Source organism: Anas platyrhynchos, chromosome 15, assembly GCF_047663525.1.
Source record: "Anas platyrhynchos isolate ZD024472 breed Pekin duck chromosome 15, IASCAAS_PekinDuck_T2T, whole genome shotgun sequence".
In the NCBI taxonomy this organism is placed as follows: Eukaryota; Metazoa; Chordata; class Aves; order Anseriformes; family Anatidae; genus Anas; species Anas platyrhynchos.
In genome coordinates this window covers 6,862,957-6,890,236 of record NC_092601.1, presented here as the reverse complement: position 1 = coordinate 6,890,236, position 27,280 = coordinate 6,862,957, and the positions used below count along the sequence as shown (strand labels likewise).

The 27,280-nt window shown below is 39.3% G+C and overlaps 2 protein-coding genes across 2 annotated transcripts in view; one reads left to right on the top strand and one right to left on the bottom strand.

Annotated features, from left to right (window-relative positions):
- Positions 1 to 27,280, bottom strand: part of IFT140 (intraflagellar transport 140) — a 69,831-nt gene that overhangs the window by 17,386 nt on the left and 25,165 nt on the right. The gene's annotated exons all lie outside the window — the stretch shown is intronic.
- TMEM204 (transmembrane protein 204) lies at positions 1,186 to 27,280 on the top strand. Its single transcript, XM_027469574.3, has 3 exons — positions 1,186 to 2,322; positions 13,597 to 13,752; positions 25,043 to 27,280. Exons 1-3 carry the CDS (start codon positions 2,049 to 2,051, stop codon positions 25,285 to 25,287), a joined length of 675 nt encoding a protein of 224 aa, XP_027325375.1. The 5' UTR covers positions 1,186 to 2,048; the 3' UTR covers positions 25,288 to 27,280.

The following is a 27,280-nucleotide window of genomic DNA, read 5'->3' as shown; positions in this document are numbered from 1 at the left end:
CTCACTATAGGGTTGTATGAAATTCACTGAAGTATTTTCCACTCCTCTCAGCAACGAGTCTGTTTTCTTCCTAAAAAAATTTCCAGTCAGTTTGTCTGCATGTCAGAAGTGATCCTGCTGACTAAGGCTAAAGAAACTTTGCTGACACGACAAATACTGCTTTAAAATTAAATGTTTTTATTCTAATTTCATTCTCTTCTAATTTTAATTTCAGCAAAGTGAACTTTTGTGTCAAAATGGCAGGTGCAGTCAGTGGACTGCGGATACACCTTGTTAATCGGGTTCTCTTTGCGCCTGGATTCCTCCTTCTCCACGATGTTGACAAGAATGTCATACCATTTCACAATATACTATTTAATGTTACACTTTATATGGTGGTGTTTTGTTGTTTTTTTTTTTAGCTTAAAGACTATGTTCCCGTGCCCCTGGCCAGCTGCAGGGTACACACACAGCTCCTCACTGCAGCACAGGTCAGCTCTGGGAGCTGACAGACATTGAACAGTTCGCTGCCACTTCAAAACCAGCGTACGCAGACCCAGTGCTGGTGGCCCTGGCTTGTTACACAGCAGTTAATTCTGTACTGGATTGTGAACGCAGGCATTGTATTAAGCAACTCACAGCAGCTCTTCCATCCCCCAGGCACCGAAAAAGGGCTCAGACAGTATTCTCAGAGACACTGCAGGGCCGCCAGTGACTACAGCAAAGGGGGATGTGCGGCTCAGGGGCACATCGGCCCTGCGGTCACAACACAATACAGCAATTTTCAGCTTCATCCACATCATGGCACTTGTGACTTTTTTCAGACACCCACGAATTGTTTATCTGGTTGAGAATCTCCAAACTTTAGATTTTCTGTGGATCTGCCAAGTTCCTTTCCAGGGTTGCAGAGCGGCCGACGGAACCAAGTGCACCCCCCCCCCCCACCACCACCACCTCATCAAGACGTTCGACAGCCAACAGTACTTCCAAAATTGTTTTGCTTTCGGTAACAAGCATTTCAAAACCCCTCTCCTCAATCTATTTCTGCAGTCCTAAAGCTTCACGAGCCGAGTCTCGGGATTCCTGCTGCTCTGTAAAGATGGTTTCCTCGGGAGCTGTGCCTCCCTGCCGGCTGAGGGGAGGAGTGAGGCGTGGAGGGGGACGCTCTGAGGGGAGGAGGGACAACTTTAGAAGTCTCCATAGTCTTTTCCTTTCAGGAAACACATCCTGTTAATGTTTGACTGCTGTGGCAGCGGCTCTGTTTGTTGCAGCCGACTACGCCCTGAGGCTCACCAAAAACAGCCACAAAAACAGCCATTTCCTCTGAGCTGGGGGAAGGGGGGGGGGCTGCAGACCTTTTCCTCACAGCAGCCCGTCCTCTGGTCCCTGCCACTTGCAGTCAGGCGTTCAGAGGGACACAGCAGAGCAAATTCCTCAGGATACACCAAACTTTCATAATTCTTTGGGATGAAAGCATTCACGTGGAGTTCAGCTGCAATTTGAGAATGACATTTGCCGCTGTTCGAGGGATATTTTGAAGTTTGCATCTGGAAAAGGCTTTTGGAGCTCTTTGACTCGGAGGAATCCGCGCTCTGCACAGTTGCTCTTGAGAGCTGAGGCACGCTGCTGGCAAGCAGCTCTCCCTCCCTCGCCCCAGCAGCAGTTCAGGCTCTTCTGCTTCAAGACTGGAGTCCTCCTCCATTTGCCTCACAAGGAATTTTGTCTCACAAGGAATGGAAGTCCCTATCTTCCAGTTCATCACAGGACTGGCATTGCTTATCAAAGTGCAAGAAGGTGGATAAGCCAAAGCCGGGAAGGACGGAGAAACCTAAAAAAAGCTCTTTTGTGTTCTTTTATTTTATGGAATTCTATCTACCTCACAAAATTCTCATTTGCTTGATCAGAAACACCTCTGGAGTTGACTTTGAGAATGAACGGTGATGTCCTCTAGCCATTCATAACATCATATTGAAGCTGCCTCCATTTCAAGTCCAATTTCAATGTGCTGGAGCTGACTGAGACCTTGTGTCTTCTGCAAATAGAGACTGGCAGTGAGCTGACAGTCAGATATGACTGTCCAGAAACTGGTAGCCACAGCTGTGTTGGTAGCCCTGGTCTCACTTATTCTGAACAACGCAGCTGCCTTTACTCCTAACTGGGTATACCAGACCCTGGAAGATGGGCGTAAGCGCAGCGTGGGGCTCTGGAAGATGTGCTGGCTGGCAGAAAAGAGCAAAGGAGGTGCAAGCACCAGGCATGGGCAAGGGGAGGAGCGCGAGTGTGAAGCCCTGGGCTGGGGTTCAGAATCAGCGGGGTTCCAGGAGTCTCGTAGCACTGTCAAACGTAAGTTCAATTTCTTGACTTCTCTGCTTCTACTAGATTGTCATTGATACGTTGTACTAGGTCATGAGGAATGTATAGCCTAAGCAGAACATCCATGTAGCTCTCTGTGATCAATGTTAACCATCCGATTCTAAACACCTCTTAAGATTAATCATATGAAAATCATTAAGCATGACACATTTCTCACTTGCAAATTCAGACTCGTGGGATCTTAAGAATACATATAGCTTAAACTGAGCTGTTTAAAAATGGTTAAGATCAAATCTGTAAGCCGATTTGCAGAATTACAAAGTTGAGCAATAAAAAAAGTGCCCCTTATATTAATGATGTGAAGGGTGTGACCCTATTCTCATTAAACTAGAGCAGAATTATGCTTGGAATACTTGTGTTCATCTCTGACACCTTGGTTTAACTATGGCTAACTCCAAGAACTTTTCTCCACTGAAAGCCTGTGCTTTCAGCAGCTGGCTTCTATGCAGGCATCTAAACAAGCTGATAACAGACAAGGGTTTTGAGCACAGCAGTGCCTTGGGGTTTGTTCATTCAGGCAAATCAAACAGTGCTTTAAATGAATCCTTCAAGGAAGTGATTTTTTTTTTTTTTTCATGGTTTGAAAAGCAGAGAAAGAACAAAATACTCTGTTCCTCCTTTAAGTCTCTTATATCCCTCTGGAGACTAAACAAAAATATGAGAGGAATTTCTTTAAAAAAATTTAAAAAAAGCTTTACTGTGGGCCCACACCACATCATGTTTTCCAAAAAAAAAAAAAAAAAAGTGCAGTAAGTTTTTTTCACATGTGCTAAAAACTGTTATAAATGCTTAAACATGACTTCCAGCTTAACTAAAAGAACTTATGCAATATCAAATCATCACAAATAGGTTTAGACTGTTCAAAAAATTCCTTAATGTCTACCTGTAACTTCGTTACTCTAATCACTGCCCCAATTATTATTTATAAGCCATGTTCTAACTTGAAAAGCATGCATACAATTAATGAATTTTAAAAGTACATGGTCTTTATCTAACAGCTAGAATAAGCTCCTGCATATTGAATTTGGCTCCTGCAGCATTTAAAATCTGCAAACTTGTATTTCTTGCTACGCACGGTTCAAAAGATGGGTGGTACTATAAAGATAGGCATAGAAAAACTAGTTTCATAGCAAAATTGTATGCATTTTTGCATACAGCAAGTTATTTGCAATTTGCATATAGCAATTTCTTACGTCAAATAGAACCAAAATGTGATAGGCAATTTTTAAATTTAAAAGTGACAATTACAGAGAATTCTTTTGGGGACATGATTACACTGACACCAAGAAAAGCTCTTCAAATGTTAAAGAAGGACTTTGAAACCCAATGACTCGTTTCATCAAGCATCCATTCACTATTTAATCTGAAAGCAAAGAGTAAGCACAAGTCAAATTTTCAGTCTCTACAGCATTTAAAAGAAAATCTCACCTCTACAGCTGTACCATGACAATCTAATGAGGAAACAAAGAATGAGGAAAAAAAAGACATGTTTCCATGGATAGTATGCTTATTATGGGCCCAATTCTGCAGCCATGGTTTCATCATTTTAAATAAGTTCTTTAATACAAAATCACATATTATTTAAGTAATGTATATATAGCAGTCCTCATCTGTCAGTTAATAATGACACATGTGTGTATATAAATACATATATATAAACAACTTTTTGAACTCCGTCCTCAAAGAGTTAAGGTTTAGTATTTTTGAGAATTAGCTTTTGCATATACTGATGACTCCTGTACAAGTACCACATAAATAACAGTCCACTAAATATGCTACTGCAAGTAGGCTCAATTACTGGCAGGGAAGTCTTAGAACCTATTTTTCACTGAATACAACTTAAGGGCCTGCTCTTTCTCCCACCGAAATCATTGGCAAAACCCCTTTTCAGAGGACAGAGCTATGTTGTATTATGTTATATCCATACTATATTAGAAACAGGAAAGAAAGAAATCCAGGGAGAGTAGTCAGTGATACTATAAAATGAGATGGAAATTAAACAATGTGAATGATTTCAACAAAGAACAACATGAAAGAAATGTGGGTGACTGAGGTTGCAGGGGGAAGTACTTCAACTCCATTCAAGCTAAAACATTACTGCTCCTGGCAGAAGGGTCTGATCTCCCCCCTTCCTTTATCCACTTCTTCCTTTACCTCCCTTCTTGCCATAGTTCCTGCACCCTTCCTTCAACCATCTGTGATACTAAAAAGCTTCTGTGAACCAATTCACGTGGCTAACAGCAAGGAAACAGGTTTAGAGTGGAATTTTTTAGTGTGTTTGCTTTTTTGCTTGGTTATTCCTCTGTTGGATTAAGCTGTGGTACTGCGAGTCCAGCAAGTACTGCTCGTAGCACAAGCTGAGTGATGCAGGTGTGCTGATGGGTGAGAACTCCATTTCAGTGGCACCAGTCTGTCAGATCAGAAATTGTTGTTTATGCTGAGAATCAGAGCCCAGTTATGAGGATACCAATCGAAGTTTTTCTAACATGGACAAGCCACTAGATGATGCAAAACTGAAGGCTTTTACTGAACTCAGATGGCATATTCCCTCTTCAAAACACTCCAAGGAATCTTAGCCAGGTAGCCTAACACTTCTGTCATCTGTGTGAGGGCAAGGAAACTTGCCAAAGGTTACAGAGATTGTTCCAGAGATATTACAAATACTCAGAAGATTAGGCCACGCAGTTTGGCTCTTGTCTACATTTCTTAACCCTTCATAAGCGTAGTAGAAGCATGCACACAGTAAGAACTATGTCAGACAGCATGTCTCAGGAATTTTTGTCAGAGCAAACCAGACCTGCACAGCCCCCGTAACCTACATCCTGGCCCAACACCAGGCTGGTAACGCTGCATTGCACTGTGTGAACACACCAGATTACCTGAAATCAGCTTAGCTGTTTTTTATCCCGCTGCACAGTACAGCTATGCCCTTAAGCCCTGCAGTGCTACAGACTGGGTGGACAGATGGAGCTGATTTATTCATTAGCAACAGTCACACTCTGTTCCTTTCTGTCCGAAGAACGCTACAAACAGCGTGGAACTGCAGGAATAGGGAAGCATTTAAAATGATTTACAACCTTGCTTGGTTCTTCAGGGTTCCAGGTGAACTGAATGAAAATCCCAACAGTGGGATGCTTATTTCAACTACAGGGAGATGCCCAGAGTACGATACTTGTAGTCCTTACAAACAGAATAACCAGTGACAGGGAGAGGCACAGGGTCACGAATGACTACGTGACTCCTGTAAGGGCTAAATATAAACACCTGTCCAGCCTCAACGTATGATTTATGCAAACACTTGCATTGTGAAGTGCAGTGACTAAGTCAGGATGCTGCTCTGTGTGGGAACAACGAGCTGACAGTTGTTCACATCGGCAGCAATTTAGAGAATGCCACTGTCCACTAGGAATTTCTGCAAAGTTTGGCTGTACAGAAACCAGTCTGCGTCCAGCAGCTGAGTGTGTTACAGATGCATATTAATTTTTCAACATATACAGATGAAGAAAGGAGGCACACTGCACTGGGAGAACACAGCTACCATGAGAACAAAAATAGCCAAAGGCTGCCCAGTAAGCTGCTGAGGCTGTTACACAGAGATGCAGTCCATGCAGGCAGCTGGGAGCTCCAGGCTTGTGATTTCCCTTCCTAACATCTGCAATATGATCAACATTCAAATAATTGAAATCACAAAATTGTAACAGTGGAGGCCAATATGTAATCTTTCTGGAGGCAAATTTTAAGACACCTACTCTCCTTAGACTGAATGTTCATTTTAACATGATTTTCCTATGTTGTATACTTTTTTTCTTTTTTTGTATAAAGTTAGAAACTTCATAGACTCATAAAAGTGGCTTGGGATGGAAAGGACCGTAAACATCATCTACTTTAATCTTCCCTGCTGTGGGCAGAGATGCCACATTCTTGGTTGACTCATTCACAAACTTCTTGGGATTCAGGCTAATTTGGGATAATTAACATTGCAATACAGTTATCTTCACATGTTTCACAAATATCAGAGAAATCATTATTTCATTACCCTCACTACTGAGGCTTTGAATTCATTTAAAGCTTTAGGAGGGTAAGTGGCTAAGGAGCTTCCAAACATTTCACATTAAGTACCTTTATTACAGCCACCAACACAAATGTTTATAACCAATCCACTGATGTTTATAACCATGCAGAACTGTCATAACATGTATTCAACCAATATCTCAAGAGGAGTTATATAAGAGCCTTGTCTGTTAGAACTGATCCTTATATAGGCGCATTCTTAATGTTCTGTCTGAAAAGTTAAGAAATTTAAGAAAACTTAAACATAATTTACACTGAAAATAGTTGATGCAGATGCCTTCACTCCAAAACCAAAATTCTTCCTTTCTCCACCAAAAAAAGATTTATACACCTTTTAAACTTAATATTCAAATAGGAAATACAAGCTCAGATGAGCTCAATCCTAAAGTTCCAATGCACCTAAGATTTCACTAAACTGTTACATGGAAGAGTTCAGTTGGAAGAGAGCTATAAAGGTCATCAAGTCCAACTGCAACATCAAACATTCAATTGTGCCAAACTACTTGGTCCCCTCCTCCCCTTCCCCCCCCTCCTTTTTTTAAAATAATTTTGTAAGTGGGGAAAAAATGGAAGCGAGGCAGAAGGCATTTTCCCATTTTCCACAGATTATATATTTTTTAAATTTTTACCACAAGATCATAAACTGCACACTTCAGAAAAATATCTAGGAGATGAAACCAAGTCAAATAACTGACTTCTAATTTGCAAGACATCCATCCAGCAACAGAATACTCTGCATGTTCATGGTGCTCTTGAAACTCAAGGCACAGCTCCAGCTGATTTCCATGTGAGCTGTGGAGACTTCATCCCCATCTGACCTTTGGTGACAATGCTGACATCCAAAACAAGAGGAACACAAAATTAGTTGCCAAAAATTTGGGTAGATTTTTTAGAATGATAAATCAGTGTTTCTTACAAAATACAGAACTGAGTTCTCCAGCACAGAATTCAGCTTTGTTGCAAGACCGTACACAACAGTCAGCAAGACAGAAGCCAAAGAGAGGCTGTTTACATAGCACCCATTCAGCTTTTTTTGCGCTGTACTTTCATGCACTGAATGAATCAAAGCTCCCGAGAAAAAACTGTAATCCCACTCATGCAAGCATGTACTCTGCTGGCTTCTCCTAATGTTTGGATGCTTGGCTTTGCATTTCTGAAGTCTGTATAACAAGGATTTTTAAATCAACTCAGGAAGGCTGAAGAACACCACCACTATACAGAAGCAAGTGCTAACCCTAACTCGAATCATATGCAGACTTCAAACCTTTAGATAAAGCCCAGACATAGCAGACAGCTACTTTTTAACGGCTTACCTAGGGCAGGAGTAGGAAATGGAATTCACCAGACCCACAGAGCGAGGACTCAGAGCTTGAAAAGAACTAACTCTGCCCTCAGCTCCAGTGCCTGGTAACGTAGTGGATTCCTAGAAGCTCAGCTGAACACATGAGAAGACCGTAGTCAATTTTTTTTGGCATATCCCCTGCTCTGTGACAGCTATGAGCTCAGTAAAGGTAATATGTGATGAATATACCTAGCACTCTTGAGCTTTCAGCAGATTTGTCAGCTAGAGTTCTGTTAAGCAAACGTGTACTAAAACTTCTAAGACTACCTCCTGGAGTGAATTTCTTAGGAACAGCAAGAGATGCATCCCTTCTCAGGCTAACACGTTAACAAAACGTCAAGTTCCGGATGAAAACCATGTACTCAGAATGCCTTGATTACATCTGCGAAAATCTAATCACTTAGCCTACTTAGATTAAACTGTACCAGAAGCAGCACATGATCTCAGCCTGCAGACACCCAGCCCAAGAAGATGAAGTCTAGCAAAGCTATGAGCAACTGAAAACAGGCTCTTACAAAAAGCAGTGAAGCAGCTTAGGGACAGGAAGCATTGATAGTTCTATCCCTAATTAGAAGACTAGAACAATTTTAGAAGAGCAAGGCAGGCTTTATCCTCCTTTCCAGAATAGACATGCACAAACACTGAAGATTTATGAAGACAGATACATTTTAGTATGTATAGTCAGTGACTCACTGAATAATCAATAAATCATAGAACCATAAAAAAGTGATCACCAGTAGAAATCCTATAAAGTTTGCCCTTTTATGCTAACAACGAAAAATAACTGAATAATTTTTTAAAAGTTAATATAATAATAATATATAATGATAGTTTTTTAAAAAGGATTAAAAAGTATTAGTCAGTTGAAATAATTTTTAAATAGATACCAAAAAGTGTAATTTTTGAGATTAAAAGAAAACTGAAGTTAAATGCAACTAAAGTAACCATTTATATATATATATATATATATATATATATATATATAAAATCACTAGACATAAGAAGGAAATTTCCTCAAGAAAAGAATATCCTACAGTATGGATACAGTGACAGCAGCAGCCTAAGATGGCAGTATACTTCAGCTATGCATAATGAACTTCTAATAGCTAAAGTTTAAACAGATGTTTAGATTTAAAATCATGGAAAATAGGACTAGGATAATAGCACACTCAGAGTCATCTCCTACAGCTTTGATGCCATGCAGTAAATTGTGCAGTCATGGTAATAACTTCAGATATGATACTGTGCCCCACATAGGGAGTGAAACTGTGGTCAGCATCTCTTTCCACGGCTGGTGACTTAGGAAGCTGCAGAAGATGTACTGAAGTTTGCACTAAATTTTTGAAAGTGCTATTTCACAGGGGAAGTTTTAAACTACTAAGTTATCTTGGGCTGCTTATTTTCCTTCATTCATACATTGTGCTTTAATCAGTCAAAAGCTTGAATTCCCGCAGACAGAATAGGGGAAGAAAACCTCACGCTTTCAGCAATTAGCATAACATGATTTTTCAATGAGATCATCCTTCTTATTATTCTAAAACACTGCAAATTACTCTTCAATATGACTAACCTACTTCTGCAAAGCACAAATAACCTGGGTGCTATCATGTAACATAAAACAAAACTGCTGCTTGCAATTAAAGTCAAATCAGCATTCCTAATCCAGATGGATAATTCTGGTCAAGGAAATGAGCAAGGCAATGGGGAATTGGAATTGGTCTCATCCCTGGAGTTTGGGTTTTGACCCTTGACTGGTAACTGTATTAAACAAAGCAGAATTCATTAGACAGTGCCTGTAACTACCCACCTGTACAAGAAACACAGCCAGAATCCCTGACCATGACTTAATTACTTCTCAAAGCATACTGGGATCCAGATGCGCTTCCAAAAGGAAGAAGTCAGAGACCAGCACTTTGTAATGCTTAACAACAGCTCCAGAGAGCATTGAAGCCATTCTGTGTCTATCCCTTTCCATTTCTCAACAGCTAAACCACGTTTTAAGGGAGGTGAAGGAAGGCACGGAAAAATACACCTGGCGGTGTCCAGCTCTATTCTGCTAGAAGCATCCACTTCTAGCTATAGGAAAGGCTTTTGACGGTTAAACTTCAGGAGACAAGTGACATTAACAAGTTCAAAACAAAAAAGTTGTACGTCCAAAGTACCTATGCCATCATGACAGTCTTAGATGATAGATTCTAGAAGCTAATCGTTCATACAAATACCACCCGTACTTGTGCACACAACCACTATGAACTTCTCGTTCTCACATATGGTGGCATGTACAAATCATTCTGCAGAATGAGAGTTTGTAATGGACATGGGAGGCTGTAGTGGGATCACAATTACTGTAAATGAAGCAGAACATTTGACATGGTCAAACAGACTACTCTACATTCATACTAATTATAGAAAACCCATTGGAACGGGCTGCAGCTGGCTGCTGAGGAATTTTCGCTTTGCATAAAAATTAAAATATCAACAGACAGACTAAAGACACACAGACAAACACCAAATTTCACAGCTCTTACAAAAAAAAAATGCAATAAAAGCAAATATTTTGAAAGATAAGAGCTATTTATTCCTGAATTGACTGGTCACTCAAGAGCAAAACCAGCCTTGTGGCCTTGCCTTCCTCAGCGTGTTTTACATCTTTTAAGCCTTTGGGTGCAGGCTCTGAAGAAATGCTTTTCATTTGCATGCTTAATTCCCGTCCTTGACCAGCATTGTCCACTTTTTTTGGTTGTCCTCAATAAAACGCAGGCATAGGTGCTTTCCAGAACTACCACCTTTTTGGATGGTGCAGTGGCTGGGTGGGTAGCTGGGTTTCATTTGCAGCTCAGGTCAGGGTTGCACGTGCACAAAACAGAATTATCATGTGCTGAGATGACAACATGCGAAGTACAATGACTGATTAAGCACAGCAAACACGAGGGGCAGATCCAGACTCAGACAAGTCAGCAAGTTCCACTGAGAAAAAAAGGGAGCTTTTAAGAGTTGTACACTGTTAATTTTGTCAGTAGCCCTCTCTCCTCTTTCGCCCTCCGCTCCCATATTTTCCATGTACGACCATTTTGGATAAAGGCAACAGCTATCTAAACTGTTAGTTGTATTTCTGCAGCTCCAAACAGCAGTGGGTGCGAGTTGAAAAAGCACCCCTAAATCTGCCGTTCATGCAAAGAAAGATGTTACACATCCAATGCACTCCAACAGCAACAGGACAGCGATCACCCAACTATTATTTAAAGACTAAATTACAACAAATTTTGTTGAAAGCAGTTGAGTTAGTCAAAATAAAACTTGCTGTTTTAGTGTGCTAGAAATACTTATGGCAAAGGCAAGAGAATTTACCCTTGTTACACTGAAAAGACAATATGAATAACAGTAAAGACAAATATGTTTCTATGACAAGGGGCAGTACATATTTCTGTGATAAGCTTTAGAACCCCCTGTTTGTTTGTTTGCTTTGTTTTCTAATGCATGCATACACCATGCAGAAAGGCAACAGAATTCCCTATGGCTGTGAACCAAGTATTTTTTGTATCTGACCCCATAGATAGCTCTGTCACAAATGCAAGTACTTTTATAATAATGGCTGTAAGCCTGCTATTTCTAGTATATTTCTCATTTAAAAGTAATTAATTTTCACTTCAGAAAGTACCAATCCTTGAAGTATTACAGAAATCCATTTAAGTGGAAATGCAGAATACTCCTAATGCTCACGATTTTGCTGATATTTACAAAGCTCAGCAGGCTTCCAAACATGATTTCACAGTCAGCCACCATGAGCTATAAATGTTGAACATGACAAAAGTTGGAATCATAGAATCAGAATCATTTACTGCTACAAAGGGCAACTTTGAAAGTTAAGATACTTCAAGCAAATTGATTTTGAATGAAATAATTCTCTTCTCTGGTCAGAAATGAACTCACTAGGAAAAACAAAACCAACTTTATCATCTTAAGACTTTATTCAATATGAAAATGTTTAATGGACTATGTATCTTAATTAAATCATGAGTTGTTTCTTACAAGACTAGGAGCTAAAAATGAACTATGAAGAGAAAATAAAGATTAAACTAATTTTTATGGTTCACAACAGTAAGACTGGACTGAATGATTACCACTATGAAATTTACTCTTGCTGATATCAAGTTTTGTTTTTTTGCACTTCTTGGCAGTCTCCTTAGAGGATCAGGAATTTACTTCAGTCCTTAGCTAAAGAAATAGGGTGGCAAAGAGGGAAAATATCTAAGCACTTGGAAAACATGAATTAAGTCTTAATCAAACAACAGAAGAGATCAAAATTTAAACTTTGACTCCAAACCTTTTTCTCCTTCTCCACTTCTGCCTGCTTTCTTAGGCATCAGCTCCTCAGTCATGGACTGTTCCAATAAATGTAAGGTGGAATACGCCTACCTTACCACAAACAAGCTAGCGCAACAAATTTTACAAAGCTTTACTGCACAGCAATGGGCAATAGGAACAAAGACATCACCAAGTCATTCTGTAAAAAGGAAAAATGCATCATAAGTTTTGGAGACACTGAAATCCACAAATCCTGCTGCCAAAATACAAAAAGTCCCTAGGCAAAGCTATCTAACTGAGAAGTCATTTTTGTTTACAGTTCTCCAGAAAATATAATTCTGGTGGTTAGTGCACCTAAATTCAATCATAAACACTTAAGTTGCTTTTGAAAAATCACATGACAATTCATGTCTTGAGCCTTTCCTTTTCTAACACACGACTTACACATTGAGCTACTTCTGTTTCAGAATAGCAACAACATATTAGCAAGAGATGTTGAACTGGCACAATGATATTTACAAAACCTACCTTTTGCTAGAGAGGAAGGAAAAGGATGAAAACAGGACATCCACCAGGTTAACAGGAAAAGTAGGAAAAAAACCTGACTAAAAGTACCAAACTTTGCAATGAATATATTCGATTCAGCACCCAGCTGAATCAAGTTTCTATCCAAGACTCGAGGTATTTATGTCTATAATTATTTCTGCATTTGTTCTTTATATTTAATATTTATAAATATATGAAGTCATGTAACTTCTTTCACATGTAAATGGCACAAGAACACCTCATTTGGAACTGTCAAGCACTGACATCTTTCAATGTAAATCTCTCCTTTGTTACACAGGGGGCGTAACATACGATGGTCTTTGCAGTGTGTCCAAAAGATTAGTTAAATGTTAAAAGAAGGAAAAGTTAAGAATTCTCTATATGAAGTTCTATTATTAGCATCTCTTAAACCAGCAATAAGTTAGTGTTAGTCCACAAAATGTTTCAGGACAATCCAGTTGGACTAGGTGAAATATTTCAAGTGTTACAGATTATTTTTTTTTTCCCTGTGGTATGATTGTCTTAGAGCCTTGAAAACCCAAACCATGAACAAAGGTTCCATTTCAATCAGTGCCATACAAATGCAGAACAAAAGGACAGTTCCTGCCCTAAACAATTCTGGCTACTACTTACATGTAGAATCTTCACAGGGCAGAAACCAAACGCTTTCGGCAGGCTGTTCTTCAAAATTAGCTACTTGCTTCATATGAGATTGTTTTGCTCTGAAGCAACAGTTATAGGGTACTGTTTAACTAAAGAAAATATTCAACACATCCTAAAGAAAATCTGCCCCTAATCAGACCACAGGAAATATAGTTAAGAGTAAGGGATTGCCAGGAGTGGGAACAGTATTTGAGAAACATTTTCTGTGGAATACATTTTACATACCTGCTTAGCCAGGATTTGAAACACCGCCTCCCTGCCCCCTTTATTTTTTTTTAATCATTTTAACTTTAGACTTTCTTCTTATGTTTCCCTAGTGCAGTTTGACATGATGCGTGCCTGTAACCTCATTGCTACTGTTGCTCTGACTGCTGGCCAGCTCATCTTCGTCCTGGGACTAGTGGAGATACCCATCATATCTCAGGATACCCAGTGGTGGGAGGAGGCCATAGCTGCTGTGTTCCAGCTTGCCAGTAAGTACACTTTTTTTTTTTTTTTTTCTGATGGAAAAAAACACTTCATACCTATTAAAACCAGGAAAAAAAGAGTTTCTTACTTCAAAAATCTTTCAAGTGATAAAGCATAGCAAAAAGGCCTAAATCTAAAAGTAAGCTTATTGTCTCTTAAAAGCTCTCCCCATGTGATTCTGCATTACATGAATAGAAGCTTTTATGTTGGAAATATCAGAATGAGTCTTCTGCCAGCCTAGAAAAACAAGCCATTATTATTTCCTCTGAAACCAGGAACACAAGCCTAAAAGAAATGAAATCAATGCAGCATAATCCCGTAGGTTAGCAGAGCAAAATATATCAAAGCAGCTGTTTGAAAACATAGCAGAATGGCAGAACGTATTTCAGGAGTTTTCCTGAAACACTATTATTTGCTTTCAGGTAACTGAATTTTACTCAGTCGTGATCGGCTGGGTTTTGATAGAGAGATGTCTTACAATCTAGCAAAGAAAGTTGGAGTCAACTTGCAACAGTGACAGTCATAAATAAAACTCCCCACAGTAATTCTCGTAGATGAGGACTATACAGAAATGACCGAGGAAAAGAGGAAATGGTTTTATCATGGTATCTTATTAAGAGCAATGGCAAGAATCTTTATTACATAAAGTCACTCAGGATTTATTATACCAAGTCCAATCCTATAAACTATCCATGTATGAAACTGTGATTAATGGAGTGGAACGCTCAGACTGTTTACAAGATCATATTTAAGACATACATTGTTATCAACGTAACTAACAGGTTATAATTAAGTAACACTTATAAAAAGTCAAAATTGAATTTTAAGACCATTGAATATTTACAATGATAAAAATCTGAGATCCACAGTTTACCCTGCTGCAAGACCAGCATCTAGGCCAGGTTATTTAAATATGGTTCCCACAGCAATAACCACCCGGTACGGATGAACCTGAACGTCAAATAAGAGAAGACTGGTGTAACAGAGGTTCTGTAACACTCAAAGCAGCTGATCCAGATTCCAGGTGCAGCAAGATCCCCAGGCATCAGTTCAGTAAAACCAAAACCCAGATATGTAGCCTCACCGTAATAAAGCCTCCCTCCAGTCTCATGTATGCTATGGACTTTTACAATTCTGGATACCTTTTGCATAGCTCTCCTTGATCTTCAGGTGCAATGCTGGCTTTACTCTTCCCTCCCTCCCATCCTCCCCCAAACTCAACATGTCTGTTTTTCACAGAGGAAATGCATTCTGGCCCTGTTTAGATTTGTTGTTTCATTGACAAACAGCACAGTGGACAGCCCTGTGCCTTTATTCTATCGAGGCTGCTAATTTTAGACTTTTTTTTTTTCCTGTGCTGGAGTCTGTTTTAAACACAGTCAGAGAGAGACTGAAGGGCGCCAGGATATCCCGACACAGGAGAAGGAAATGCCTGCTATTACCTGTTATGCAAGCTGAACCTTGAAATCCCCAGTGCTGGGAGGGGAGAAGGGAAGAAAGCCAGAGCCAGAATGATTAGCAAAACACTAATGAGAATGGCTGAAGAAGTTGTTGAATCAAGAAGTTCATCTGCTTGTCTGTGTTCAAAAGGTGTGAGGAGATGGATCTGGCAGCTCATGACAGCTACAAAGAAAGACGTCATGCCGCGTGAATCAAAGCTCTCCCATCTGCAGAAATGATGCAATGACTTTGGTGGTTAGCTCTCCCCCCATACTTTACAATTATGGCATGCTCTCCTTTGCTGTCATTAGATGGTTTTCTGCCCTGCAGTCAGTAACACAGCTTCAATTTTACATCTCATTAGCTTAATGAGAATTTTATGTTAAAACAAACTCGTTACAGACATCCAGAACTACCAGCTTTAGGGATAGAAATTTTGAAAAAAAAAAGAAAAAAAAACACCAAACAAACTAAAAAAGTAGTCACAATATCTGCCCTTATCCCAGTATAAAGTTGACTTCTTTGAAACCTCTGTAATTTGCCAGGACAGTGGTGTGTGAACTGCGACTGCCCTCAGGCAGTAAGGGTTGTCTTCACAGGACAGACAGTTCAGAGTACAGCTTGCACTGACAGAAGAGGCTTTTTCCTCTTTCAGAAAGAAAGATGTGCTTTGGAATGTCAGGCCACTCAAACTGGCCAAAAAATCAGCCCCGTCAAACAAATCCCTCAGACTGAGCGCACACAACATTTTACACATAATGGTTAATATGTTATTTGTCTGATACCAGACAAAATGTGAAAATTGTGAGCAAGTCCAACGTTTCTGTATCTCCCACGAATAACTGCTGCTACATCTAGGACACCATGTTTGTTTGTTTGTTTGTTTTTTTTAATGAAGTGGAAGAAAGTTGACTGCCTCTTGCCCTGTAAGCCATGGGTAACACTTCACTTCTGAGCCTCCATTCCAAGCTGGTAATCTCCCGTCCATTTTCAAAGTACAGCAAGGCATCAGAAGAGAATGGATTATTTAAAGTACTTTGTTCATGAAACAGCCCAAGTTAAATCATGGTGAAGCTCCACCCTACTTCATTTATATTATAGTGCAGTCTTCTGTCACCACTTCTCAGGAAGCTGCGTTCTGGCTGATCACATTCAGCATTCAGGCTACTTGGTTCAAAGAGCTGATTTGACTCTTCTTAAACAAGCTAACTCTCATTTAACAGTAAGCAGCTACAGATTAAATTTCTGGGAAAGACTCTCTGCTTTCACTAAACTTTAATTCAATGAATTTTGGTCATGTTAAAAAGCCTGCTTTCCCTACACATTGAGTAAAATGGAGAAGGGATGGTATTTTAAGGGATAAAGCCATAGTGTACATGAGGTTATATTTTAGTGCAGACAGATCATTTGTTTGAGAAGAACAATATTAAAAACCTAGATTATTCAGTGATTTTATAAAGACCGTCAAGATCATAGAATGTACATACTTGGATCTTATTAAATATTTGAGTATTGTCTGGGCGATTCCTATTCATTACACTTTCAGATGTCATCCTGCCACATACTTAAAAACCAGGCATCCAGCTCCTGTTTTTTTCTTTTCCAAATGTGTGGGTTTCATTACAGTTTCCTGTAGTCTGAACAAAAGTCCTTTCTGTTTTAGAAAACTACACGTACCAAGTATCATCTTCCAAACTCTATCACAAGTTCTAATCAACCACGTTTTATCCCACAAGAGCTTGTGATGACTGCAGGCTCCCCTGCTTTTTCACTTCTACAACCTGCACAAATATTTGACAATCATTCAAAAAGGACAGACCTTTGACAGAAGATAAAAGCCCCAGGAAGCAAAGAGGAAGGAAAGAAGAGAGCAAACAGTGTTGCTCCTGGGAGAGCAATGGGATTCGCACAGCTCCAAAGCTCCACAACCTCACACCTCCCAGTTAACAGGAAAGCAAACTGTTTGCTTTGGAAAAGCAATGTGGTGAAAAATGGAACCAGTGTTGTATGTGGAATTTTGTGTCAATGCTCAGAAATTTCTCTCTAGAGGGTTTTTGATTTTTTTTTTCCCCAAGGAACTGTTAAAAACTCAATGTGCTGAATATAAGATGAGGATCCAATGAGTAGTTGTGAAGGGAAACCCATACCAACAGGACAGGGAATAAAGAGCACTTCAGACAACATTAAATTACTGCAAGCAGTCACCTACCAGACTAGATCAGACCTAATGTATTCTAGCCAAGTCTCCTATCTTGTACAATGGTGAATATTAGACTTCAGAGGGAAGTGTTAGAAACAGGTAGGGATAACAGTCTGGGATAACATTAGATCTCATCCTAGTTTCTGGAAGTCCAAGACTGGAATAAGTCTGAATAATAATGGTTAATATTCCTTCCAATTACTTTTCAGCATTAAATTACTTTAATACCTGATATCCTGAAGATTACAACCTTTTGTGTTCCTACTGAGCTTGCCATTTACAGCCAAATAAGTTACAATTTTACCTCTTTTGAATTTCAAGCCTTGCACTGCAACTTCTGCTGTGTTTACCATCTGCCAGTGTATTTCACTCTAGACCCCTAACAAATCACAGGAAACCTGAGTTCATACACACTCTTATGTCTGTGCTATTAAGCCTTAAAACCAACACCACTTTAAACCATTTACCTTATTTACTGTCTCCTTTCCTTCTGGGTATTACAACTTTAGCTCTGTTGATGTCCAGAAAATCTTAATGCAGCACAGAAGAGCAAAGCAGCCATTGGAGAATATAGCTGACTATAATTGTGATAGCAACATGATCCTGATTTCTGTATTACTTCCTTCCACCTTTTTCCTTCACAACACCCTCAAGCCAGATCTGTTTTATGAGGAGATCTATGGAGCTCCAGCCTAACACTTCCTGAAAAGGAAGCAAATAAATGATACTAAACCTAAAAATCATAACAAAAAGAAAGAAGCTGACTGCTTGATTTGCGGTAAATGCTTTTTTTATTTCTCACTTATTTTACCTCAACACCAAACTTGCATGTTCTTTATGTGGATTGGAAATCTCAAAGTGGTCTTGCTTTCATATATCTGCAAAATGAAAGATCTTAAAACATGGAAGACTATCCTGCTTGCTTTGACTGATGGGTCACATGAACAGCTGAACCAGCAAGCTAGGAAGGGCAGTATCTCACAAGGACTGTGTTGAACTCTTCAACTGCAGCAGGAAAATGGCCCGCCTGTATTCTTCACGTCTAAATACAGATTTGAGTAGCAGACAATCTGTTTTGACATCTCAACATCAAGGGCGCATTCTAACTCAAAATATGGTAATAATATATTACCGATAAATATGCAAGTATAAGGCATGCATGCTATGACTGTTAGAAATAATGCAGTAATGCAGAAAGAAGCATATGAAATATGTTCAACTCAAGTACTGATTTTACTGTTTATGAAGATGCCTGCTAAAAAGTTTCAACTTGAGTCATTTAGCTAGAGCCAAAGTTAAACTCCTGTTTATCCTTTGATGCCTCAGAAGATGGAGAGGACAGAACTCTTGAAAAACGCATGAAAACAGCTCATCGTTAAAGACAAATTACCATCACTAACATTTCTGGGAGGATCACTGGTCAATGACTGCTTCTCTCTGCAGTTTGCTTTTCTTCCTTTTTTCCCCACCTGACAAGAGCTCTCACCTGTGTCTGACACACGATCTACTTAGACCAAAAGCAGAACTTCCATTGACTCAAACTGCCAGTGCTTCACAGGTGCCAAACAGTCTTTGCAGCTAACTTTTGGTCTGCAAGCCTGCACGTTTATCCTTATTTAAACAGATGGCCAACAGAAATTATGTCTAATTCATAGGGAATGCTTTTCAACCTTCAGTTCAAGGACTGGCATTACATTTATGGAAATCTCCAGAATGTAGCTAGGAAAAGAAAGTTCACTGTCAGTAGACCTACAATTCTTAAACAGTGGTCTGCACCTCCTTTTCCACTAACAAAGTAGAAATCATTCTCTTACAACAAGTCTCTCAGCCTTACAGGGTTACAAAGATGAACTGACAAATTCAAAGAATACCACAATTGCCCCGAGAAGCTTTGCTACTCATAACTTGTGTAATTCCTAGGAGATGTTACATTTTACCAAAATCCTTGGGAGCTTTTATTGTACTCAACAATATCCAAATAAAAATTCAAAGTCTACTCAAGTCCTTGGGACATTGTAAGCCAAAACAAGCATACATCTACAGCTGTCAGGCTGGTACTACGAAGAGCACAGAAGTATCACAGAAGCACTGCAGCTGCCTCACACTCTAACAACTGTTTTGTGCCAAGATGATCCAGGGAAAGGTATTAACTGATTAATCATTTACATTGATTCCTCCAGCAATTGAACTTTGGGAATCTAGCTCACTTTGATAAATAAAACTGAAATTCTACAAGCAGCTTATCTAAGCTCGCGATTCCCAGCAGCTAAACCATTCCCCGTAAAGGTTTGCTGGGTATGTAGAGAAGGGAGTTAAGCATTCCCCTCCCTGTTCACCGTTTTTACAGCACAAGGGTCGTTTGCAAAATGTGAACAACAGCCTGGCTGCTCTATTTTCCTTCTCCCTCCTCCTGGCAGAGAAAGTCATCCTATGGGACAAGCTGTAAAGACAAGGATTATAAACCCTTCTCGCACTGACCTACTAAGCTGGCTTTTTCATCCAGATAAATTAGCCCACTGTGTGCTCTCTGGCAGAGCAGGGAGCTGGGGGATGAGATTGTACTTCCTGAGGCAAATTAACACTGTTCCTGATACAGACTTTCTACCAATCCCCCCAAAAAAACAATGGAGACTTCTAAGACTGCAGTATCAGTGTTGTAATAAGATCTATGCAAATCAAGGTGCGTCTGGAAAAAAACATCACAAGTAGAAAGCGACTAAGAAAGTTCTTGTAAAATATTAAAAATCTGTAGTTGGCTTACAGCCAGCTACAGTCGAACAGGAAGTTCAGTACACAGATGTAAAATGTAAGTTCAAAAAGCAGCATTCTCCTAAACCCACCCCCTCCAACACGGTCAACTACTGTCCCAACCAAAAGTCTTCCTAGTGAATTTGTTATCTGTTTCCTTCCCCAGCGGAAAAGCACCCCCTGTTCAGGCTTGTTTTGCTACCGATGGGAAACAACCAGAGATAAACAGCAGCTCTATGGGAAAATAAAGTACTTTAAGTAATCTCATCAGGACTTTTCGTAGAGATCTGGCCTCTGTGCAGACTTTAGACAATACACAGTAAGTGACCTGAAGCTGATTGACACATGCTTCTTTCCAATTAAATTAATACAGGGAAATTCAGCCATGCATCTCAAAGTCCTGTCACGGCTACCCAACAGAAATGAAATTAACCTAGAAAAAAATTAATATTCTCATAACTAAACTGAGTATTAAAGAAATGTTTCCTATCCACAACTCTTAAAATAAGTAGCAAGAAGTGACACCGTTCTAACAGATACTTTAACTGCTTTCCCATAGGAAAAGTCCTTTGCAATCCATGACTCTCACTTTTTCATCCCCTCCCTTTTTCAATACTGAGATGCTTTGTAGAACAAAAGATTATAATGGATTAAAAAGTGTCTTTAAACATATCACACAGTAGATGCTGCAATTGTAGAAGGGAATAAAAGTATATCATGAATTAAGAAAAAAAAAGATTTATGGCGAGTAGAGCAATTTTCTGGTTATTTTTAGTAGAAGTTACCTGTGGGAAATAGCCTGGGAAGGCAATAACTGTTTTCCTCCAAGTATTTTATTGGAACATTGAAATTTAATTCAGACACTGTTGTTCAATATTACAAATATTTATCTAAAGTGAAAATCACTGCAATCACTTTAGTCACTGCAATCAGGGAGACAGAGAAGCTATTCTTAGTGCATGGTTAAAAGTGTGCCAATACAAATAAGCCTTTCTCAAATCAGTGCCGAATTCTGCATTGGCATAGTTACATTAACAACTGCGTTATGCCCATATCACACAACCACCAGTAGGCGCTGAATTTTACCTACACCAAATTTTCACAAGTGATACACTGCGTGTATATTCAGAAATATTCAAGGCAACAAATTACATGTAAAACGTTGTCAAAGCTACACTAATAACTAGCACAGTACACAAAGCAGAAGATAACAACCCCATGAAAATACTTTGTTATAGTTGTGTTAGTAAAAAATAAAATGTTAGTCAAACTTCAGTTTCATTCCCTTTCAATACAGAAACCGGTTATTATTGCTTCAGTGCCCTAGGATTTGTGAACACGGCATGTTCATGTAATTATTTGTGAGGTTTTATCCATCAATCTGGCAAAACAGAGCACTCCTTGGATATAGCTATATAAGAGGCCCAACAAAATAAAAGTCTACTTTCCCTGAATAATTGTGGAAACACTCTGGGGTAATGTGCTTCCAACACTCCCACCTCAGTCATGCTTTTTCTCTCTTAACTGCCAGTTCCTGTCTAGCCTGTGGCAAAGTCAGAATACAGATCCTATGTTTTTCACTCAAGAGCCCCAGTAACTGACTCACTCCTGATATCTGCCAAGTCAGGGAGCTCTGAAACTGATTACCTCCCAGTTCCCTCCTGCTCAGACACTGGCACAAAACTGCAAGAGAAGAGGAAGCCTGTTGCACCACTGGCTGATCATCTGATCTAGGGTTAGGGAAAAAGGCCTGTGACGGGAAATAGTCTTGCTAGCATAAATAGTTTTATTTTGGGGTCTGTAAGTAAACCTTAGTCCTTTTTTCTGGTGGATAATTTCTCCATCAGATGGAAGGATGTTCATGAGGTTGGCCCATCTAGCAGAGATGTGCTGTCATTCAGGACGGCAATTGCTGTAAGTGATACATAAGGAGGAAAAAGGTGTTTGGGGAAAAGAAAAGGTTTAAATCTTGAAAGCATGCCTGTAGCATTTATTTACCTCTGTAGTGCCATAAAGGAGTGTGCATAGACTGCTGCTTGCCTTATCAAAGTGAGCAAAGAATGGGGCAAACTCGTGCCCAAGGGAGCAGAGCTCACACACACCAGGAACTCTGACATTTTTTCCCAGCAGGCTTGCACAAGAAGATGTGACTTCCAGTAAGGAAACTGGAAGTGCTGATCAACCATTATTTACCTAGGTTAGATGGACCAGTAAATACCTGTAAACCTGAAGTGGGGAAGGCAGCAGTTGCAAATCAATAACTGGGCTTTAAGCTGCAAGACACGGCATATCAGGGTTACTCCATGTAACTGGTGATCTCGAACCTAGCTCCTGCTGCCAAGAAAGCATGCGACAAATACTGCATGATAGCATACAGTGGACTGTTATTAAGAAGTATAACTGGTCCTTAGCGGTATTTATAAGTGGCCACTGATGCACACAGCGTGGCTTCAAAGCTCCTTCCTCCTTAAGTAGTAGTATTAAATTTAACTTTAAAAATGAATGTGAATTAAGCTATTTCAAGTCTAGCCAGTGCCTCTGACAGGCTATATGATTTGCATTACCTTGTTTTGTTTTTAAATACTTACCTTCTGGGGGAATTCCCTGTGAAACATGAACTGAAATGAAAACTCAAGAGGAAAACTGATGGCAAACATCTGCCATGCGCCAGGCAGATTCTTCAGTAAGATGAGTCTTTTGTTTTGTACCTCAATACCCTCCTTCCTCTGAGAATTTTAAACCAGGAAGAAAAGGAACAGGTCTACAACTTGGCCATAGGAAGTACAACCAACCTCCCTTTCTCTCGGCTTCCTGTCTTTATATGAGACAAATGGTACCTATCACCCTTTGAAAAGTGGATTACAACCTGTAGAAGAGCAACTGGTGTTGGTGTTCCACAAATACAGGATCTGGTCTTCACCTGTCCCCTCAACTATGTGCCTAAGGAGAAATTGAACTCCAGAGGAAGAACGCAGTGTTGAATGTATTGCACTGAAAACGAGTCACAACAGTTTTGTTTCGCAGCTGTGATTACCTTCTTATACACCATTACTGTAAACAGTAAAGAAAAAGTTGTATAAGACCCAGATAACACCGAACAGCAAAGTCATTAGTAATTCAAAAGCAGTTCAAGGAAGCTTCACAGAAAAGGAAGAGCACAACCAACTAGCTTCGGATACAAAAGTAGCATTTTGTGAATACCCTAACAACAAATAAGCTTCAGTGAGGATTTTCACTGCATGAAGGAAAGAACGCTTCTACTTTCGCATGATGAGATAAAGCCCATGAATATTCAGAAACACTGACTCCTTCAAAGACAGATGATATACCTTCTACAGTTCAAGGACGTCGATAACATGTCTGGATTCAAGAAACTGAGATTTAAAAAAAAAAAAAAAAAAGCACGCATAATCTGATACACAGCATGCTGTCCAGCAGTTATTACTGAAAAAAAAAAAAGAAAAGATTTAAACTTGTCAAGCACTTCACAATTTTTCTACCCCAACCATAGCTCAGTATTTTATCAAACAAGAACCAAGAAGCAACTTTCTAACTTGTATACTTACGAATACATATTAATTAATTATTAATTAAGCCCCCATCTCCAACACAGCTAAAGTTAGAATGGCCTCCTCTTTTCCAGTTCTCGTACATTTTCACAGGGAATCCAAGAAGCCCACAGCTTTCCTTGGAGCACTAACACACAATTATTTGACAAGTTGGTGATTTCTGTAACTGTGTTCCGTGTGGCTACAATTTTCCCACACGAAACTTGTTCAGTTTAGTTACAAATGAACAATTAAATAACTGCTAGAATTCATGATGCCTCAGAGAATATTGCTGAAAAAAAAAAAATAATAATCAAGGAATTATGTCAGTTGCTGTCCTTAAAACTAACTCAACAACTTAAAGCTCATCCATAGTCTTTTAGTCTTCCTTCACAGCAAATGCTATTATAGATTGGAAAAATAGCAGTAAAGACCTGTTCCTAATGTAAGAATCTATTTTCTCATGTATCCTTCAGGAGAAATGTCTTACTTCGAGTCATCTCTGGTATATGCTGTCTGTGGGACCATGCTACTGTAGGAGAAGGTGTAGCAAGCAACTGAGTTAGAAACTACCATCTAGGCAGACATTAGAACAGTAACAATGCCAGACATATCCCAAATTAATACTCATATTATATCCATTTATCAGGAATATTCAGATTTCACAATGACTCTCAGAATAATAAGTGTCGTGCCTATTTGAGTGATGACTGATTTTTTTCCTCCTACTTGCATTTCATTTCCAACTTGCATCTTTCATCTTCACTGTATTTTTCATCTTTTTCTAAAGATCTCAAAAGCCTGGTTTTTATCCTCTCATAACACTTGCCACCATAGAGAAATCAGAACCATTAGGTCCCATTTGTTTCACCTTCTTTCCCCCCCTCCCTTCTATGAACACACTCAGTTATTCATTTTTGCATTTAACTATAGTGGCTTGCCTTAAATAAACATTTCAAAATCTGAGAATAAACTCACTATATTCTAAACAAACAAAAATCATTATCATTAGTGTATGTGTTTTCTGTGAAGGCAACAGGAATAAGAAAGAGGTTATTTGCATAGGATAAGAGACCTGGGAGGGGGGGGATGTAACTTGAACTCCAGCAAAGCAGGAATAACGTGGGAGTAAGAAATTTAAACCAGAGTCAGTAGGTGTAAACTAATCATTAAAACTGCTTTTTAGGTATCCAGTCTTTGCATGTACCATCATGTTTACATGAGTTAAAGAACACATACGGCATATTGTAGTAAGAAGGGAAAGGCTTTACAGATTCATGACCATTGGGGTTGTGTCACCTTGCCATTATAGGAATTCGAGAGTAACTCATTAAAAAAAAAATCTCACACTTTTTGCAGGTTTTGTCCTGGTTATTGGATTGGTGACTTTCTACCGCATTGGACCGTACACCAACCTCTCGTGGTCTTGTTACCTGAACATCGGAGCCTGTCTTTTGGCCACACTGGCAGCTGCCATCCTCATATGGAACATCCTTCATAGGCGTGAGGACTGCATGGCACCACGGGTCATTGTCATTAGCCGTACCCTGACGGCTCGGTTTCGCCGTGGCCTGGAAAATGACTATGTCGAGTCACCATGCTGAAAGCATGGACTTGGAACAGGGAAGATCTCCAAGGAGATCTGTATTGGTGTTTTCTATAAATATATGCTATAATTTAAAAGTAAGGGTTGAAGGACATCACAAAGCTCACTCTTGTGGGCAGAGGCCCTCAATTACTATTTGGATGGGCTCCATCTATATATATATGTATAAAACATATAATTTTATATATATTATATTGCCCTCTTCATCTGCTGTACAGCACAGAATTGGATTGTCAGAATCCTGACAGCATCACAGCTACATGTCAGCAGGGTTCAGCTGTAGCAGACAGCGTATGCAATAAGACAATAAAAAGAGGCAACCTAACATTTTCTGTCTGGATAAAGTTATCTTGCTCCCTTAATGATATAAAAAACTATGGGAGACCAGTGACAATCAGTCACTTTGGAGTTAACAGGCAACCTGAGAAAGCAGAAAACTCACTGTAGAATAAGTGACAATTTTTAACAGCTGTCTACATTTCTTGGCTCTTTATAGTCTTCTATCCCATTCACCCACCCTTCTTCAAGGAACTTCTCATCAACTGTAACACCTGCTTTCACGATACAGCACAAAGCAAAAACTACAACTCTAACCATTCTAATTGTAAAGTAAGGGACTGCAGAATTAACCTCTGTTTTATTAGATACTGCTTTTGTATCCTAAGAGAGAGGTTTGCGCTTATCCTATAGTAGTTGGACTCGATGATCCTCATAGGTCCCTTCCAGCTCTGGATATTCTATGACATTTTTTCTGTATCTAGATAGAAATGCCTTTAAAAATTAAATGGGTATGCAGCTAAAACAGGCCATACATGGTGCTGAAAATCTACTTCAGCGTTATACTGTGGGCAAATATCTACAAAATGTGGCTACCTGGACTCCCTAATAATCGTAGATACTAATAATTTACTTTACTGGAAATTATTATTAAGAACCTGTATTTCAGCCCAAATAAATTTCTTCCCAGCTCGCTTTAACATTTGACATGCCATTTCTAGACTAGAGTGATATGTTAGGAAACCAGCTCTGCCTAACAATGCTCAGAGAATCACAGAATACTGGGAGAGTACCTGCCACTCAATCACCCAAACTGGAAAATAAGACAAATACAGGACTTTGCGATAAGGTAAAAGACCTGCCTAGTCACTTCATATAATAGCAAAATGAAAATAATTAGCACCTTCAGAATTAGACATGATGTTTATTAGCCTGACCCTGACAAACCCAAGGGTTCACAAGGCTTGCACGTGCAACTTTCAGGAAGAAAAGCCAACAGGTCAAAAACCATTATGCAAAAATCCTTAAGATACAGGAACTACATACAATGGCTGATGTTTAAAAGCTGTCTGCAGATGCTACTCAGAGTACAATTACCGACAGATTTGAAGGACTGAGCTGTGAACGTGAGCTGTGAAAGTCATAAATTGTTTAGGATTTTTGTGTTGCTCCCAGCTGAGTACACTGCTTCTCTTCTTTACTATTATTTCCATACTCTGCCACACTTAAAATGTGATAATCAAGCTGGCTCTTGAGTTCTGTTCTCAAACTCAGTTCTGATGCAATAAGAAACTCACCTCCAATTGCTACTCTGCATCATGTTCAAAGTCAGCAACACTCTGCAGAGACTGATGCTCCAGAACAATTGTGTTGTTCTAGACTATCAGTATAGAATACATCAATGCTGACAAAGAGTTTCTTCTAACAGTAGGTTTGTAAAAACCAACTAAAACTTGTATTCATTTGCCTGCATTACTTTCTGGAAAAGCTCTATCTTTTCTAGAAACAACATGCTATGATTAATTGCAGGGTTTTTTAAAATTAAACTATTGGAATATTTAAAAGACATTATATTATTTCTTCTAATATTGCAATATCCGTATTATAATAATGTACATTTAAATTTAAAAATCATCTATGTGGTCAATAAATTCGTAATACTTGGTATTACTGTGATTATTTTAGATGTATAATAAAGTTGTGAATGTTCATTC

Bases quoted from the DNA above. Each gene is read 5' to 3' on its own strand.
- TMEM204 (XM_027469574.3), top strand. From the start codon at position 2,049: ATGACTGTCCAGAAACTGGTAGCCACAGCTGTGTTGGTAGCCCTGGTC. The intron at 2,323-13,596 runs GTAAGTTCAATT...ATGTTTCCCTAG, and splicing joins GTCTCGTAGCACTGTCAAAC to TGCAGTTTGACATGATGCGT. The intron at 13,753-25,042 runs GTAAGTACACTT...CACTTTTTGCAG, and splicing joins TGCTGTGTTCCAGCTTGCCA to GTTTTGTCCTGGTTATTGGA.